Source organism: Mytilus trossulus, chromosome 8 (genome assembly GCF_036588685.1).
Source record: "Mytilus trossulus isolate FHL-02 chromosome 8, PNRI_Mtr1.1.1.hap1, whole genome shotgun sequence".
NCBI lineage: Eukaryota > Metazoa > Mollusca > Bivalvia > Mytilida > Mytilidae > Mytilus > Mytilus trossulus.
In genome coordinates, this window is record NC_086380.1 from 4,192,455 (window position 1) to 4,212,393 (window position 19,939).

The 19,939-nt window shown below is 31.9% G+C and overlaps 1 protein-coding gene across 1 annotated transcript; it reads left to right on the forward strand.

The window, feature by feature from the left end:
- Positions 1–10,011: 10,011 nt before the first annotated feature.
- On the forward strand, positions 10,012–14,940 carry LOC134681531 (ankyrin-1-like). The gene is made up of 2 exons (XM_063541172.1): positions 10,012–10,126; positions 12,002–14,940. Exons 1-2 carry the CDS (start codon positions 10,012–10,014, stop codon positions 14,938–14,940), a joined length of 3,054 nt encoding a protein of 1,017 aa, XP_063397242.1.
- The last annotated feature ends 4,999 nt before the right edge of the window (positions 14,941–19,939 follow it).

Sequence of the window (19,939 nt, forward strand, 5' to 3'; positions counted from 1 at the left end):
GGTGTTGGACAAAAGAATAGGAGCATATGTGCTGACATATTTGAAAGAAGGGTACGAACGTCCATTGAAAAGATGAAAAGAGCACAAATTTCTCACACAAACTAGGAACATGTTGACAGACTGAACGGAATGTATGACGGTAAGATTTATGCGATCAAAATTTGGAAAATCGTTGCATTCGTAATTACGTCGAGTGTTATGTGTTAAAAGCATCCGTTAAAAGGGTTGCTCTTTACCTCTTTTGTATACATTTAATATAATAAAAGAATATGTTGTATGATTGCAAATGAGGCAACTCTCCACAAGAGACCACACTGACACAGAAATTAACAACTATAGCTCACCGTGCAGCTTTCAACAAGATGAAAGCCCGTTCCGTATAGTCAGCTATAAAAGTCCCCGAAATGACAATGTAAAACAATCGAGAAAACTTACGATGTTAATTATGTAAAAACAAATTAACAAAAAACAAATGTGTAACACATAAACAATCGACAACCACTACAGTTGTATAACAGTACAACATCAGAACGAACTATACAAATCAGTTGGAAAAGGCTTAACTCATCAGATGGACAAACATTCAAGTGGACGGATTCTTTTTCGTTTTAATTGAATAATTGACTGTTGATGGAATATCAGTACTCAGTGTTATTTTTTATTTCATACAATATATTCTTGTCAGAAAACTGTATGTTATAGTATATGTATTTTTTATTTACTTGTGAAGTTGACCAATTTATATCGAATTCCAGTGCCTAAGTATATCATCTTTTTGAAATGTTTTTGTAAAATTATGTGCAAATCAAGTTCAATTCAAAGTTTTTAAGTAATAGAAGGTAGGCATGAAATTGGGAGTATGATTCGTGATCTGCATCAGGAGAATACACATGTTTGAGATGAAAAGAGAAAAACACCCGTTCATTAAGCTAAGTTAGTCATTTAAAAAATGTTTGTTGTTAAGGAGGCTCGCGGGTATAAGATTTAAAAAAAAAATTAAACATTTATTTTTCATTATAAATTTTATAAATTACCTTTAGTAGTTGTTACTTTATCATATGGTACAAAAATCAATCCAAAAAATCAATTCGTGTTGACTCCAGGTGACTTTTAAAATGTAGATATCATTGAAAAAGCTCCAAATTATCTCCCTTTGGTGCAAAAATGTCATTTTTTGGCATTAAAATTGAAATATCTTTTTTAAATCATCGGTGACCTATATTTTTTATTGTTGTTTTTGAATAAGCTGTATATACACTAAATAATTGTAAAATTTAAGCGATTTCTGTAATTTAGTTCTTTTTTTATTTTTATTTTACCGTTATTTCTTCTATTAGATCCACAGAAAAAAAGGACATTACCCAAAATGTATGCTTCTTTTGAAGGCAAATTGTGGGCGTAAATGAACGGTGACCCCATTTTTTTATTTCATTTTTCCATAAGATAAAGTTCATTTATAGAAAAGTATAGCGAAATCCTATATTAAATAAAAAAAATCATTTAGACCCGCAAGCCCCCTTTTTTGAAAATGTGCCTTTAGCTCTAAAAACAAGGTTAAATGATACTTATGCCTTATCAAGAATTATCTTGGGGAACATGTATTGGAAATTCTATCGCAAACTCATATATAGGTCGTATTTTCATTGTATGGATACTACAGATTATATCGAAAGGCGATTCAAGATAAAGTATCACGCTTACGGTACTTATCTGTCACGGAATAAAGTTAAGAAAGTAGGTGAAAGTGTTCAAGGTTACGATATATCCAGATAAGAAAACCACACATTTGAATCATTTCATTGCAACAGTTTTGTAATTTAAAATACATTATTTATAAAGCTTTATTAATTTTATAAAAAGTTTTTATCTAGACGTGTATCGGCAATTGTCTTATTGTGAAAATTGAGGTAGTATATATATAAAAGAAGATGTGGTATGATTGCCAATGAGACAACTATCCACAAAATGACACCGACATACGCCTTCAACAATGAGCAAAGCCTATACCGCATAGTCAGCTATAAAAGAACCCGAAAAGACAATGTAAAACAATGCAAAGGAGAAAACTAACGACCTTTTTTATGCAAAAAAATGAACGAAAAACAAATATGTAACACATAAACAAACGACAACCATTGAATTACAGGCTCCTGACTTGGGACAGGCACATACATAGCTAATGTGGCAGGGTTAAACATGTAAGCGGGATCCCTACCATCCTCTAACCTAGGACAGTGGTATAACAGTATAACATAAGAAGACATAAGTCTTCATGTATCAATCATAATGTTTTTTTTAACTTTACGCATGCTGTTCATACAACCCCAATGATTCAAGTTAGCTAATACTAAACACTTAAAAATTAAATCAGTATTCATTTCACACAAAGTCCTATGTTCGTATAGGTCGTGGTTATATATTGCGACTTTACATTCGTTCTTTCGTCAAATTTCATTTTCGGTGGCTGCATATTAAGCTGGGATAAGAAAAATTAGCGTTTTTCATTGACTCAACGACTGAAAGTAAATTGTATTAGTAGATATAACAGAACAGGTCTATAAAAGGAAGATAACAATATCATCTACCAAACGTACAAATATTTGCCTCATTGTTCGTTAGGTCAAAAACTGTAGATTCTTTAAAACCTTTTTCTGTACAGTCGTTTATCAAGCGGTAGTTATTCTTTTCCAAGTTGATATATTTTATTTCTTAACACAAGTAATGCGGAATGTTTCCGGATGTTTCATTTCTAAACGTAATTAATTATAGAATAACTAATCGAAGAAGTCAAATAGAGAAAAATATTCAACGAGTGACCGAACAACACATTAATTCACGAATGCGCGTAGCGCATGATTTAATTATCAGTCTTGTTTGGTCACGAGTTGAATATTTTTCGATATTTGAATTCTTTAATAATTTATTCTTTTTATTACACTGGCAAATGTCTTTCTTTTACGAAATTTATGTAGAAAATGTAAGGAACTATATTTTTTTCCTACGCATTCACAATTTGTTTCGATCCGCCGTCTTGACAACGCCTATTGTTGTATGACGTCAGAGAGTGAAATAACCACGTTGATTTCACATGTGAAATTATCGATTTTTATCTAATTGGGAAATCAATGTAATTCATTACAACCAATGTAATAATGCTCGTTACATGTTGACAACTTGGACATATTTCCTTAGTTAAAAGTCTTTCTTCTGGGAATTGGTCAAATTCGAATTCTAGATTAGACTCAGAATGACCGATCAAGTTAAATCAATTGAATATATCGTGATTTTACCACGGGTTGGCCCTTTATATAAAATATTTTACCCGATAGTGAGGGGTAAAATATCAGCATAAAGGGACAATCCGTGGTAAAATCTAGATACATTCAAGCCCCCCATGATTTATTTCGACTCTGATAGAACAAATCGACAATTCTTATGAATCGAAGCGCTCTAGGTGGAGGCAAATATTTGCCGTTCCCATAAATAATCGCACTAATAAACTGGCGTAAAAGAACAGAGCAAACTGAATTAGTGACATGCTTGAACTATTTACAATAACGTATTTAGACAATTTTGGATGAATTTAAATAACAATTTACTTATATGTCTTATATGATGTATAGAAAAGGACTTTTACCATATTTACCATCGTTTGTTTACGTTTCCTTGTTGTGATGATTTTCGGATTCACAAGCATGTTTTTTTCCCGTAAAATGCTTCTATTCTAACGTCATCGTTCTATGACGTCGGGTATCGCATTCTTAAAAAAGCACATGACGTTGGAGTACGATCGGAACAGCACTGGCAATATATTCATATTTTACCACGGGTGTGTACTCAAAGCGTTTGAAGGACGTCATATTAGAATCATACTTATACATAAGTGTCCTTACAAACAACGGCATATTGCTGGGTTTTCCAAGTGCACCACGAAACCTCTTTCGAAATTATTAACATCTTATTTATCAGCAATCAAAGACGGGTTTCAAAGTTATTGTTAAACTGCCTGTTCTAGAGGTGTCGTAAATGTGGCATCAGATGTGGATGCTTAAAAAATCCAAAGATCTTTAAGAGTACATACAATCTAACTTTCTTTCATCTTGTAACAGTATTAAAACACTTGACTTTTCTACTCTTTACACAAGTACTCCACATTCCATATGATTGTTTGGAGGAGGTGTTTTTCAACAGACTGAATGGGAACAAACTGTGCATCTCTACTTGCCGACTTGTTTCTTTATTATTTTGAGGCTGACTTCATGCAGAAACTTCTTAAGAAAAAAGACAAGAATTTAGCAATATCTTTTTTAAACATCTATCCCATCGAACTAGAGATAAAGGATACTTTATATTAAGTTTTGACAATACATTTTTAGTTTGACACTCGAATATGTAAAATATATTACTTTAAGACTTATAGATTTAGGAGGAAGACAAATTGGTCAGCAAGCAGTATTATCAATGTTTTTCTGTAAACTATTGCGAAATAGTATAAAATCAATATGTCAAGTATATACAGTGCAACCTTTGAAAAGAAACAGTGTATGATATTGATATTTGAATTCAACCATTGCAACACTACCAAAATATGTCCTTTTAAATCGAGACTTTTAAACGATGACTCAGAGACTAGTGTGTGATAAAACAAATCCGTTTATTGATTCATATAAATATTGTATGCATTTATTGTTGACTGGGAATTTCACTGCTTTTATCACAGATTCGGTAAGAATAATATCGTATATATAACGAACTCTTTAATGTTATTTTTTTTATATAGTTTTCATAGATCATAAATATTCATTACACCAACTATTATTATTCGTTTAGTAATGAGAGAAGGAAATACCAAAGGGGTATTAAAATCATCAGTCGAAGACAATCTGACATCGCCATTACAAATTACAAGAGAACAGACTTATATTACAATTTACAGTTTACAAAACACAACATCAAAATATAAATACATGACAAACCCCAACGAAACCACGGGTTAATCTCGTGTGCTACCCATCATACAATTTCTATATCCAACTAGCAATGAAAGAATAAATGTTTACCATGAACGTTTGTATTTTATTTTCATGATCGGTTGGGACTCTTTATCTTTCGTCCAAGAACATCTATTGTTTTATATATGTTCGCGACAAAAATATTGTTATACCCAGCATCTTTAGATAATATGTACGTGTACATCATTGATTTTCGAATGTTAACGGTTAAACAATATTTCGTAAAGAAAAAAAAACCATGATTATATAATTTTTAGATTACAATTATCATAAACAAAAAAGTTGAGATGTGTCTTATCTGGATTAGTCTAGTTATACCTAGCGGAAGAAGCATACTTGATGTTTCAGGAGTAGATCCAGTTACATCCCTTTTTGGTCCCAAAATATAACAGTTTTACAAAAAATTTCAAATTTAAACTTTAAATTATTTATTGGAAAGTATAATGCTACTGCTACATAATATGGGCTATATCTAACAATACAATGCCCATTTATCGGGTACTAGAATCATTAAGTCATGCTTAATTACAGAAATCTTCATATTTTAGCGTTTTAGATTTTGACGGCTTCCGTCATAAATGAAAGTGGCCGCACTTGTGTTTATTATTTTAATATTGAAATGTAAGTTGTATTTGATGAATCCATCTCATTAAAAATACAAGGCTTTTAAATTAGTTCCGCAGAACTACATTACTTCTACATACGATATCTGAGTGAGCTCGACTCACAACAGTAGAAACTCAAACTCAATAGAAAGGTTAAAGAGAATTGAAAATCGAAAATTCGAAATCAAAATATATCTACAGTCATCTATAGAAAAGCTTTAATGTATTCAGTGAACAACGATTGTTGTCAATGAAAAATCATGTGCTTAGATGAATTATAACGACCGTACTTATAATACATTCGTAAACATATTCTATACAATTTACTCAAGTATTAAATTTATATTAAAGTATTATTATCATTATCATTATTACTTTATATTGAAATCATATCATGTAAACATAAAATGAGGTCTTGATATTTGTTGTTGTAAGAAACATTATGATTTAGTTAACATTTTATATTTTTTATGTTTAAACAATAGTTTAATTATACATGATGTTTTCATTTATTGTGAATTGAAGAAAAATGGTTGCTATTAGTAATCAATATTCCCATGTTTAACAGGTAAAACGCACTTATCTGAAATGTATAAAAAAGTATTGATTCATTACTGAATCATGATTTATTGTTGTGTCATTAAGATTTCTCCAATATATCCATATACAGATTTCGCTACGTAATAAAGATATGAAGAAAGGAAACAAGGGTGTCAAATACAATTGAAGTTTTTATTAATTGATAAAAGAGAAAGAGATCTGCCAAAAAAAACAAGACCGTAAAATATAAAAAATATAGAAATTTACATGTGTTTATTTCTTAAAATTCATAATTGATTTTTTTATAAATTTTCTGGTTCTATTGAAATATGAAATGTCAATAATTTAACACATCATTATTATCGGTAAAAAAGTGTATTACCATCAAATTATTATTATTTACTATCAGACATTTTAACATGAGTATATTATGTATATATTATAATCAAAATGTAAAGTTTTGTACTTCAAGATATGCTTGAGATGGATATTACAGTAACAAAAGAGGAAACAAACTATCTACGGATAGCTAACTTGCTACTTAGAAAAGCACCAACTGCTGTAAGGGTCAAGTTTGACAGCGAATTTGATCCAGTAATGCTGCAAAAAACTCTAAACCAAAGTAGAACACAAAAACTAGATAAACTAAGAAAAAAAGGGATAATCAACTCAAAACAATGGGATTTGCTGTTTCCGAGAACAGGTAGATAATTACGTTAAATCTAATGAGATAGATCTGAAGTTTTCAAAAGACAGAAATAACATGCGCGGTTAACACGATGCGGGGCATACGTCACATAAAAACAGAAACTCAACTGCAAAAATGTCAGAATGTTTAACTGTATGTTTTCTTCTATTGGATTAATAAACCATTTTTGAATGCAATACTCTATGCTCATTTTAACAAGGGAGCTTAATTTGTAAAGATCTTAGTACCGAGCGCATTATCATAGGAATGTTTTGAAATTTTGTAACAGATTACAGAGAAAGAGATGTGTTGGGGGTATTCATATGCGTTGAAAGGAAATAAATTAAAACTATGCTATAGCACAAATAATGTATATGTTCCGGACCATATGAGTATTTGGACCATACGCGTATGGTCATGACCATATGGTTATATACTCATATGGTCCGACCATACGCGTATGGTCGGGGTAATTAACAGGTACATTTACGTGACTCTGCATGTATGCATGCCGTCATACTTTGAACGACAAAATTAGTTTTATGTCTACCTGTGCGAATTTCAAACGCGCAATTTTAAACCAGTACTGAAAACCTTCTATCCTTTACAGGTAGACTTTACATACATAAATTAAGTCGTATAAGAAAAACTAAATTAATATGTTAAATTTGATGTATGCCTTTTTGTGCTTCTTTGTTACATTTGTTGTTTTTACAGTGATATTAAGATGATAACACATTATTGACTGCTGTACCCTTATTTTTGACATTTTCACTCTTTGAGTATGTTTGTTTTGTTCATTCATCGTTGACAATGTAATGGAATTTGATGCGACTGTCATAAAAGTGAGAGGTTTAGCTAGCTATAAAACCAGGTTCAATCCACCATTTTCTACATTAGAAAATGCCTGTACCAAGTCTGGAATATGACAGTTGTTATCCATTCGTTTGGTGTGTTTGGACTTTTGATTTTGTCGTTTGATGTTTGATTTTCCTTTTTGAATTTTCCTCGGAGTTTAGTATTTTTTGTTTTTTTTTACTTTCTTTATATCCTTAACTCTTCAGATAACCCTTCTAGATGTCACGTCATTAAAAAGACACTACCAAAAGTCATTTTATCATAGATCTATTAAAAATTAATAATGACAAGATTAACAGAATAAAATAAGCAGTTTCACACAGTAAATTTCATCACTAGTCAAAACTATAGAAATCACATTTTTACTATAACCTGACGTAAAAGTCGACAGGATAAAGAGTCTGATAATTTGCTCACTTTTGAAACTTATATAGCATTAGAAGTGCAATATTCATAATTTTTATACTTATAAGTGTTTTGTTTTAAAAAAAAAATGACTGACGTCAACGGCAAGGACACTAGTTCATTTTTTAAGTTGTCTGGTGATATGATGTACTTCACTCATGTTACCATATTGGAGATCTAGAGGTTTTTAAAATCACCATAGACACATCGGAAATGCCCAGTCCCCAAGAAAAGCTATGATCAGCTATGGTACATGTACCGTGTGGAAATTAATGTCACTCTACGCATATATGCAGAAATACAACTTAGCCATGAAAACTAACTTTAGCATCGATATTTAATGTTATCTGAATTGTAAATAATACAATTGCATGTAATAATCATTGTTTTTTTTTATAAAGTTTTCTAATGCATATTATTGAAAAAAATAACTGTATGTCCAAATACTCATATGGTCCGGCTCGTTTATAACCAAACGAGTATATACTCATATGGTCCGACCATACACGTACGGTCAGACCATACGCGTATGGTCGAACCATATGAGTATACGCATATGGTCATGACCATACGCGTATGGTCCAGATACTCATATGGTCCGGAACATATATAAAGACAAGAAATTTAAACTGATTTGTAACACTCTGATGAAATATCCATTGTGATTATTAAATCGTGAGACAAATTTGTCACATGAGACATATAGTTTTAATTTGAAACGCCCAAAAATACTGTTTTTCCACATCGCTGTTTCGTGACATTAATTGTCTTAGGTATACCAGTATCGAGTATATCTGATATCACCTTGATAATATATCAATGTTTGACATATTATTTTGACATAGGTATACCAGTTTCCAGTACATTCGATATCACCTTGATGATTTGTTTGATACGGAACCTCACATCAGTACAGATAAGTGACGCCCTCCCTCTCCCAGAAGACACAACTCTCGGGGCTGATTTATCTCGGATAAAGTACTATAGAAACCAAATTGCTCACTGTGATGATGGCATCCTTGATGATCTAACATTTCATACATGTTGGGGCGATATATGTCAGGTGCGTAAAATTTTGATGTGCAGCTGGAACGGCAAACTTTTGTAATCATTCTCTCAAATTTATTCAAAACTGCCTATACTGATTTATCCTCAAATATTCATCATATGCCACACATAATAATGAGATGGTAATTTTCGACTTTCAAGGCTGTAAATGATCATTAAATATATTTCGCCCATTTTGAGTTCCTTTGAGTTCCTTTTAACCCTATATGCAAATCGACATACTTAATAGGCTGCAAGCATGCGACTTAAAAAAAAAATACAAAACAGAAGAATTCAGATTTGTTCTTGCATGATGAAAAGTGATTCATACGAAATACGTAAAATACAAAAATTAATAGCATGCAAGTAAGGATAGTGTTTACCATGAATGCAAATCTTCAAGTATTCAAAAAAAAAAATCCCGAAAAATGAATACTGATGGAGAAAATCACCAAATTATATTGATACTAAAAGTAGGAAGTAAATGCAGTGAGAGATCCATTTCGTTCGACTAAATCCATTTTATAGAAAGATTCTACCATAATTCAAATAATCAAGGAGATTGATGAGATGTGATGTAGACAGGGATAAACTGCAATGCGAATGGTCAGTTTCCTGAAACCTCTTCAATATATTAAACCTATGTTTAATATAGCAATACGTGGTCCTACTTTTTATGATGCAAACACAATTATTTTGATAGGACATATTACATTTCTTTAGAGAGAGCAGTGTTACAACAGAGTAAAACAAGTCTTCGGCAACATGATACATGTACTCCCACTAAATCATACTGGTTGACATGAATTTTGTTTTGCAATTTAACACACAGGCTTTGATACGAATTGGCGGACCGATGTATGAACAGATCTGCGTTGATGTCAAAATGAGTAAACTTGACCAAAATGACAAAGAAATGTTGACAGAAATAAGAAACTTGAACACGGAAACAATTCCCAAAGTTATTTTAGGTAACTGTTGTATATAGATATTAAATCACCAACTATATTTACTTCTTTCCTAACACCTCGGTAAAAATATATTACAAATTTCCTATGATATTTCCAAAATAATATGTTTTGCTAAAGTTTGTCAGAAATAAATCACACACATTTATATTTCAAGTAAACACAGTTTTGGAGGAACGCAGAAATAATAACGTCTGTCTGCCAGTCCTTTTGTCATATAATAAATAAACTCATCAAAGATACCAGGCTTGAAATTTTATATTTGCGAAATACGCGCTTTTCGTCCAAAAAGACGCATCAGTGACGCTGGTATCACAAATTGTTAAAAAGGCCGACTACAGTACGAAGTTGAAGAGCATAGAAGACCACAAATTCCTTAAAGTTTTGCAATTACCGCTTATGTAATCTATAAATGCAAGCTATTATTGACGGCTTGATGCAGCGATAAAGAAACTTTAAAACAATTGCAGAAATCTACTTGACAATCAACATACAATAAATATAGTTCCGGTCCCACACGTAAAAAGGGAGTCAGCAGATATGTTTACTCAATCTTTACAATGTGCGACAAATGTTTTTCAATGGCATAACTCTTATTTTACTGCTTAACGGATATTTATTAAACTTAACATAGTTGTGAACAAATACCTTAGAATATGCACTAAGAAATAGTTCCCTTGCTTTCTTGCTGAAAGGATTTCTACTTGCAAGAATGTAGTAAAATTAATGGTACCAATTTTTCTGCATTTTGACAATTTATATATCTTTTTTAAATATAGTAATATAATAGTACTGCGTGACGAAGATATATTTGATAAAATCACTAACACGTTTTTTTTTGTGTAGTGCATATTTTTAGTTCGAGGCTAGACTCTTTTAGCTTTTGCCACACGGTAGTTATAACGAACGGATTTTTGAAACAAAAAAGGGAGATGTGGGGTACATACATGAATGAAATATTTATGGTCTTTAGTCTGCAAGTGTTGTAATATAAGAAATACACATAGGTATTCCTTACAACTTCTCTTAACAAATATACGTCCCCTAGGGCCTTTTCAATCTGTGATTTCTTGAACAACTTTTACTAGAATTATTGAACTTAGAATAAACCATGTAGATATTGTCTGTTGTGTTTTTATTGTTCAGATGAAAAATCAAATATTGTAGCAAAGATTAATCGGTTCGATATTTAAACGGGTTATTAGAACAAACATATGAAGGTCCTAAACACATGCCTTGATTCATGATTGGATATCATATATCTTTTCTTTGAGAAACAGAATAAGTAAAATGATGGTAAAATCTGCCCAAATTAAGTTTATCATTAAGGATGTACTTAGGCGATCTAAGGTAACATTAAATAAATTGAATCAAGAACTCAAACGTGATACTTTAAGCCGGAAGAGTATTGGTTAAGGATCAATATTAGCTAAAAATATTGGTACATCATGGAGCATCTTTTAGAGATTTTTGATTTATAAAATATTTCGGGAAAATGTTGACTCAGTCTTTGACTTTATATCTGCAATGGTATTATTCAAGTCTCAAATCAAAAGAAAGAAAATCAAGAGTTTGCTTAAAATTGGTCAAATTACCTTTTATGAGTTATTTAGTGTTATGTTAAAAGATATAAAGGTGTTATGGGGCAAAATATTAACTAAGAACATCATTAAGTGACGTCATTTATTGTTTGTTTGATCAAGTTATTACATGTATAGGGCAATATTTTTTATCTTTTTTTTTTAAATATATCATTGAAAATCAAAATAACTACACCAATATAGTTAAAACCTAAAAAGATATCAGCAGTAAATATTGTTGAAAGTAATTATTATTCAAGTAATAAATTCATAATTGCAAGGTTTTATATTATGAAAGGTATCCATGGAAGCAAGATACAGGAATGGGAGGAAAACAGTGCGAATATTGTTGAAACTAAAGCCATCATGAGCCTTAAAGACTTAATTTACAGAAACAGCATCGTTAACATCACGGGGCCACCGGGTTGTGGTAAAAGTACAGCTAGTCAGTGTGTTGCTTTGTATCTTCAAAATAATCACGGTTATCATATAGTTCCAGCTAATTATCCCGCCGAAATTTTGCAATACAGAAACCCAGAACAGAAACAGGTCTTTGTTTATGATGATGTGTGCGGTAAATATGAGATTGAAATACATACAGTTAATGACTGGATAAAGTTATCCCCTGACATATTAAAAGTGTTGACACTTAATGGTGTTAGGGTCTTAGCAACATGTCGTTCTAACATTTCAAGAAATAAACAATTTGAAAGAATCAAGATCTTTTCGAAAAATCAGTGCGATTTTCATTCACATCAAAATAGCCTTACTACAAATGAAAGAATTTTGATAGCGGAAAAATTTCTAGAAAAAGAAGACGTAAATATTTTAAAAGGACATAAATTACTGGATAAGTATGACATGTTTCCATTATTATGTAGATTTTACTCTAGAAAACCCACAGGTAGCTTAACCGCATTCTTTTCAAGACCAATAGATGTGATAAAAGAAGATTTGGAATCATTAATGGACGCAGATGATCAAACATCTTACGCTACTCTGGCTTTGTTTGTGTTGTGTAACAATTGCATAAAGACCGATATGCTTTCTTCTTCCTCAATTATAAAACAAATACTAGAGGAACTGGCTGATAGGTGTACTTTACGTCATGTGTTTTCTCTTCAAGTAGTAAAATCACAATTAGACATGCTTACAGATTCTTATGTTGAAAAATCAAATGACACATACAAAATAATACATGATAAAATTTGTGATATACTGGTATCATTTTTTGGGGAGCATATGTTTGATTTGGTTCTTTTACATAGTGGATTAGATTTTTTGCGTAATCGGTTTCAATTTCAGTCAATAGATGCAAACCAAGAGGATTGTCCTATTATTGTCCCAATTGATAAAGAAGGAGATTACTTTGACTTCTTGTTTAAGGATGTTACATGTACAGAATGGTCGATGATCGTTTTCGACAACAAACTGTTACAATACAGAACATATCGCACCAAACTGTTGAATTATATTGCAGTTCTCCCAAATGAGAAAATAGTCAGTTTGAAACGTTGGTTCAATGACATATATTGTCCACTTTTATTCGTTGCACGGGATGGTTATGAGGACGTTGTAGATGTTTTAATAAAACTCGGTGTAAGTGTTAATTGTGTTGACCCTGTGTGTAGAACACCATTACTTTTGGCATGTAAAAATGGACATGAAGATACTGTGAGACTATTATTAGAACATGGGGCTGATTCTAATCATTGTTGCTACTATACATTGTCACCTTTGTTGGTTTCGTCATTTAAGGGAAACATAGAGATTGTGAAAATGTTACTGCAATACGGATCAGATACAAATCCAACGAATACAGAATTAACTTATTTCCGTTCAAAGACATTTTTATTTGATTTAGATTATGAGCCTATGCAAAACTGTAGCATTTGTGGATTTTATGACACATGTGTTAACAAATTTACTCAAATAGCATCTAAAGAGACAAGAAAGATAATGGACGTGCTATATAATCACCATCCAAGTAATACTGTAAACGTTTCTGACAAGTATGTATTCTGTAAACAATCTAGATTTTATGATTTGTCGTTTACTGTATACAATGAAAGAACAGGCACTTTATTAAAACATTTTTGCAATCCAGATAACTTTTGCCAATTCGGAACAAGCTCACCATTGTATGCAGCAGCTGCGACCGGGAATCTTCAGATGGTTAAGTTATTGTGTGACTACGGAGCAAAAACCTATGACAGTGATCTGTTTCTATATACCCCACTCCATGTAGCAGTGTTTTATGGACATATTGAAATTACTCAGTATTTAATCAATAAAAACGTTGATATAAACGGTCAAAATAAAGAAGGTGAAACTCCATTGTACATCGCATCCAAAAATGGCAATGAGGAAATAGCTAAGCTTCTTTTGCAGCACAACGCAAATGTTAATCTTTGTAATGTAGATGGTATTTCGCCACTTTTTATAGCGTGTTTCTGGAGTAACCAAAACGTCGTTGAATTGCTTATTCATTTCAGGGCAGACGTTAATATGTGTGGAAACCGCGATGATTCGCCACTATTTATAGCATGTTTGAAAGGTGACGTTGAGCTTTTACCGTTGCTTTTAGAGAAAAATCTGTGTATAAACATTCGCACCCAGTTCAGTCTTACGCGAATGTCTGCTCGTGATGTATTTGGAAGAGCCGAATTTTTAAGTAGATTCACTTTTCGGGATATGTTATGGCTGCCTTTTGAGAGTTATGATATTATGGAAGAACACACAATCGGGTGTGTAACCCCTTTATACATTGCATGTTCTATTGGTTACAAAGATGTGGTAGACATGTTATTAGTAAAAGGAGCTGATGTTAATTTTTGTAACAAAAATCACGAATCGTGTCTTTTTGCAGCAGCAGGAAAAGGACATTCAGAGATCGTCAAGATATTACTTGAACGCAACGTTAATCCAAATATATGTAATGAAGATAACGAATCGCCTCTATTCATAGCAAGCTTTAACGGTCATATTAAAGTCGTTGAATATCTTTTACAATTCAATGCTGATTGTAATATTGCGAATAGATTAAATGAAACGGCTTTATCTATTTCAGTTCAAAGGTCTCGAACAATGCTGAACGTGGTCATTCTCAACTTTGATGAAAAATATCGTATCCTTTGTAGACATTCTTGTTGTAAAACATGGCGGAGATGGACAAATATAGTAAAACTGTTATTGGAAAGTAAGGCTGATATCTTCAGTAGTTCGCTTGTGTTTTAGTAAAGATATGCAAATAAGGGAGACTTGAATCTGTAAACATGTCTTGTTTGAACCTTGTAAAAAAATGCTAGGTTTATAATTTGGTACGTCAGAAGCGTGTTTGATATACATAATGGTACACTTCATCCGTTGAACTTCCGTTTAAAGTTTTGAACATGCTCAAACTTTTCAACCCGACAGAATGGACATTGACGGATAAAACGATCGCTAAACGGACATGAAACGGAACGAATATACGATTGACGGATAAGAACAGACGTGTTACGGACATGAACGGATTGAAAAAAGGTTAACCGTTCGGTGTCCGTCGTGCTATCCCTTAAGGTATGATCGGTTGAAAAATTCAACAGATTTGTAAACAGTAAATTTACAGAAAGTGAACATATAAATGTTGTCGCATGCTGACATAGGAGTGTTGACAAGAGGGCTAGTTATACCCTGGAATGAAACGTCAACTAGGAATGTGAACAATTACAATAGATACTTCATTTGCAAATCTTTATATTGAGTAATACTTTAATGTAAAAAAAATTATGTATGGTATTGATTTAACAAAATATTTTTGGTAGAGTATAGTAAACAAAATGTGAATGAATTATGTTTCTACCAATGATAAAACATCGTTCCTACAACAAATTAACAACAACGTGTTTGCATGTTTTAAAACCAAAACACAAAAAGAAATCTAGATTTCACTCGTAGTTCATTGGTTTTGGTAGTTTGGTGCTTAATGGAATTGATGGTAATTTAAGATTTTTTCTATAGCAGAATTATAAGGTTGTAAAAGCGTTGCCATTGTTGTTGTTTTTTAAATGAAACTCGTCTTCCATATAAAATGCTCTTCGGTCATTTTTGGTAGGACAGATAAAAAACAAATAAAAAGGAGGAGACAACCAGGGAGGAATAAAAAACTTTAAGTGAAAGAAAAATCATTTAACTAAAAATCAGATTTAAATATTAATAGGCTTTATCACTGATAAATAAAGGTAACAGTAGTATACCGCTGTTCAATATTCACAAAAAGATTGAAAGTAATTAAATCTGGGCCAGAAACCAAAACCGAGGTTAACACATCAATCACAAGAGGATCACAAAGAAATAACAAAAACAATAAAGTGCAAAAACAACAAACCACACTGCAACACACTAAGAAATTAATCATAAGAGCACATATTGTACTTTTCGATCGACTCCTGGAAGAATTTGTCACAATAGTGTTCAATAAATATTAAACACTAGATTATTTCTATGATTTATTAGTAATAATAAAGTGTGACGATAAAGGGAGATTATTACAATGAGAAATTTTAAGAAATACAGCTCAAAAACATGGTAAAAGCAAAATTAATATAAAAACAGTTTAATGGTCAATGAAGCATAAGAAAACTTAAAAATCAAATATCCTACAAAAACAAGTATGAAGTAATGTGGCCAGGAAAGATTTTAATACTGATATAACCGTACTTTATATTATCTTACCACCTATAAATGTCGAGGAATATAACTAATTAAAAGCATCCGCGTGGAACCGTGTATATTCTATATTAGGTTGGTAGGGGGCGAGGCTTTATTCTATACACGCTTAGTAGTGTAGTTACGAATTTGGCACTATTTGATTATTTAAATGAACTGAAAGTTCTGTATTATTATTAACTTATATCAAGGTTGTTTATAATAAATTGTTATTGTTGATATTCCTTTTTTTGTGTGCAGACCCAATGGAAGTAGATTCTTAGAATTGAACACTTAAAAACTTTAATATAGGAATTAGAAGATGTACATGTGATATAATTGCAAATGAAACAACTATAGTCTATATGCAACAAATAACGATAGTCGGTGAGATAAATTCGTTAAATAGTGTGTCAGTGACCCCGTTCGCTCTCACACCATATGTAATTTACTGACCTCGTATATATCGTTTTAGATAACTAATTTACTATGTAAATAATTGTATTATAGAGTTCTTTCTCAATATATTATAACTAATAATAAACGACAGAAAATTGCTGAATGAACATGCCAATATAAAAATGAGGAGATATGGTATGATTGCTAGTGAGATAATTGACCACGAGTGACCAAATAACACAGAAGTAAGACATTCGGTGGGAAACTATGTTTTCTTTCAGGGACAATGACATAAAGATATAACACCAATTTATTGGCTCTGAACATAACAGTCTATTATAATACAATTAAACTGTACATTATTACTAAGTATTTATTTCCCAAACAGAAATGACATACAAGTTTCTGTTCTTGTTTTAATTTCCAGCTGATTTGTCTTTTGCAATGAAGAAATCATTAGCACTACTGCGGCTGTTAGAATTACATGGCTATAAGTATATATACACTAGTTCGATTTTACTTCAGAATGGAGCTTGAGGACTCATAACCAAAAATAAAACGGCGTCCTTGATAAAGGTCTTTTGTTATCTTTGAATTTATAGAGGAATGCTTATATACATTAATGCTGATAGTTATCAAAGGTACCAGGATTATAATTTAGTACGCCAGACGCACGTTTCGTTTACATAAGACTCATCAGTGACGCTCATTTCAAAATATTTATAAGGCCAAACTAGTACAAAGTTGAAGAGCATTGAGGATCAAAAATTCCAAAAAGTTGTGCCAAATATGGCTAAGGTAATATATGGCTGGGATAAGAAAATCAGTGGCAGTTGCATCGACCCAGTGGTGTAAATAGTTATCAAAGGTACTAGGATTATAATTTAGTATGCTAGACGCGCGTTTCGTCTAAATAAGACTCATCAGTGAGTCTTATGTAAACAAAAAACGCGCGTCTGGCGTACTAATAGTTATCAAAAGTACCAGGATTATAATTTTATACGCCAGACGCGCGTTTCGTCCACACAAGACTCATCAGTGACGCTCAGATCAAAATAGTTAAAAAGCCAAATAAATACAAAGTTGAAGAGCATTGAGGATCCAAAACTCCAAAAATTTGTGCCAAATATGGCTAAGGTAATCTACTCCTGGGGTAAGAAAATCCTTAGTTTTTCGAAAAATTCAAAGTTTTGTAAATAGAAATTTAAAAAAAATGACCATATAATTGATATTCATGTCAACACCGAAGTGCTGACTACTGGGCTTGTGATACCCTCGGGGACGAAACGTCCACCAGCAGTGGCATCGACCCAGTGGTGTAAATAGTACCAGGATTATAATTTTATACGCCAGACGCGCGTTTCGTCCACACAAGACTCATCAGTGACGCTCAGATCAAAATAGTTAAAAAGCCAAATAAATACAAAGTTGAAGAGCATTGAGGATCCAAAACTCCAAAAAGTTGTGCCAAATATGGCTAAGGTAATCTAAGAGAGACGAAAGCTACCAGAGAGAGAATCAAACCCATACATAGAAAATAAACTGACAACATAATGGCTAAAAATAAAGAGATAAACAGACGAATATTAGTACAGAAGACACAACATAGAAAACTAAATACTAAGCAGCACGAACCCCAACAAAAACAAAAAAGACTTGGGTGATCTCAGGTGCTCCGGAAGGGTAAGCACATGTGGCACCCGAATACATTGTAGGCCTTTGACAACTAATAAGATAGATCAAAATATGTTTCAAAAAGTTGTTTAAGACTCAAATCTGTAAAGTCTACATAATGCATTACCGTTCGTTAATTTAAACAATGCTACATATGACGGCGATATGCTTTTGAAATTAAAAAAACACAAAAAGTCAACTAAAGGTCAGTCTTTTTATATATTTTTTTCAAATTTACAGACAATATGTGGTAATGCATATATTCTAAATTAAACATGAAATGCACGATATTTTGGATATAATAAATGACAAAATTGTCATATCAAATATTTTCACCTGAAAATTTCTCAGTTAATAGATACAGAAACATCAATTAGGAATAATTCTATTTCATTAAAACACAATTTATAAAATCTTTGAAGAACATTTTATATTTATTCCAAATAAAAATATATATCATAGAAATCGACAATACAAGAGTTTTATGGTCACCATAAAAAATTGTTGACTGATACTGTGCATTGGTCTTTTAATTGATTAACCACATGTTTGCCTGTCTCGTAGACTACTCTGTTTTTTATGGAGTATTTCAATTTGACTAAGTTTAAATTCAAAATATTGGGGATGTATGCATATAACTTGGTCAATCTCTGTTACTTTAGTTTCTCTCAGTTTATCGAAACTAATTCGGACCTAAAGAAATTTGAGAAATTGGACATGTTTAGAAATTGGAAAATATGGAAGTTATTTGTCTCTTCATGTACTTATTATTACTAGTAAAAAAAACACTAAAGAGTCGAATTTCGATAAAAGGGATTGGATTGCAGGCTAGTGTTAGTGTGTAGATAAAGATGTGACCATTAACAAAAATCTGTTACTTTTGCATTCAACTGTTGTTTTATAGATATAACAACCCACCCATCAATTTGTACTAAAGACATTGTGAATTAATTTTTTGTCTATCGATTTATTTATAACAACTCAGGGATGCCAAAATATTTGTTTTAAAATATATCTGGTAAAACAGCAACCTGGTTTTTACAGTTCAAAACTTATCTTACCATATGAAACAATATTCTTATTAATAATGTACGGGTGGATTTAAGATTATGTTAAATACCTACAATTGATATTGTTGACGAAGTTGCTTACAAATTACTTCCAATCTACCTTATTTGGTTACTTCGACAATTTGCCGACTTTTCCTCGCCGATAAGTGTATTAAGGTTCATGTTTTCAACAATCAACAACACATCCGAACCATGCTTAGCAAAAGTTAAACTATCTGCTGTCTACACATTTAACTTCTGGTAGTTCTGAAAAATTAAGGAGAGTCCTATGAGCTATTAAGGAGTAGGTGTTACAATCATGATTAAAACAATTCAGATATTATTTGTTTGTCTAGAAATAATTTAATTGTTGATCTAAGGCGTCTTCTGATGGGCTGGTGTTATTTTGTTATCAGCCCATAGAC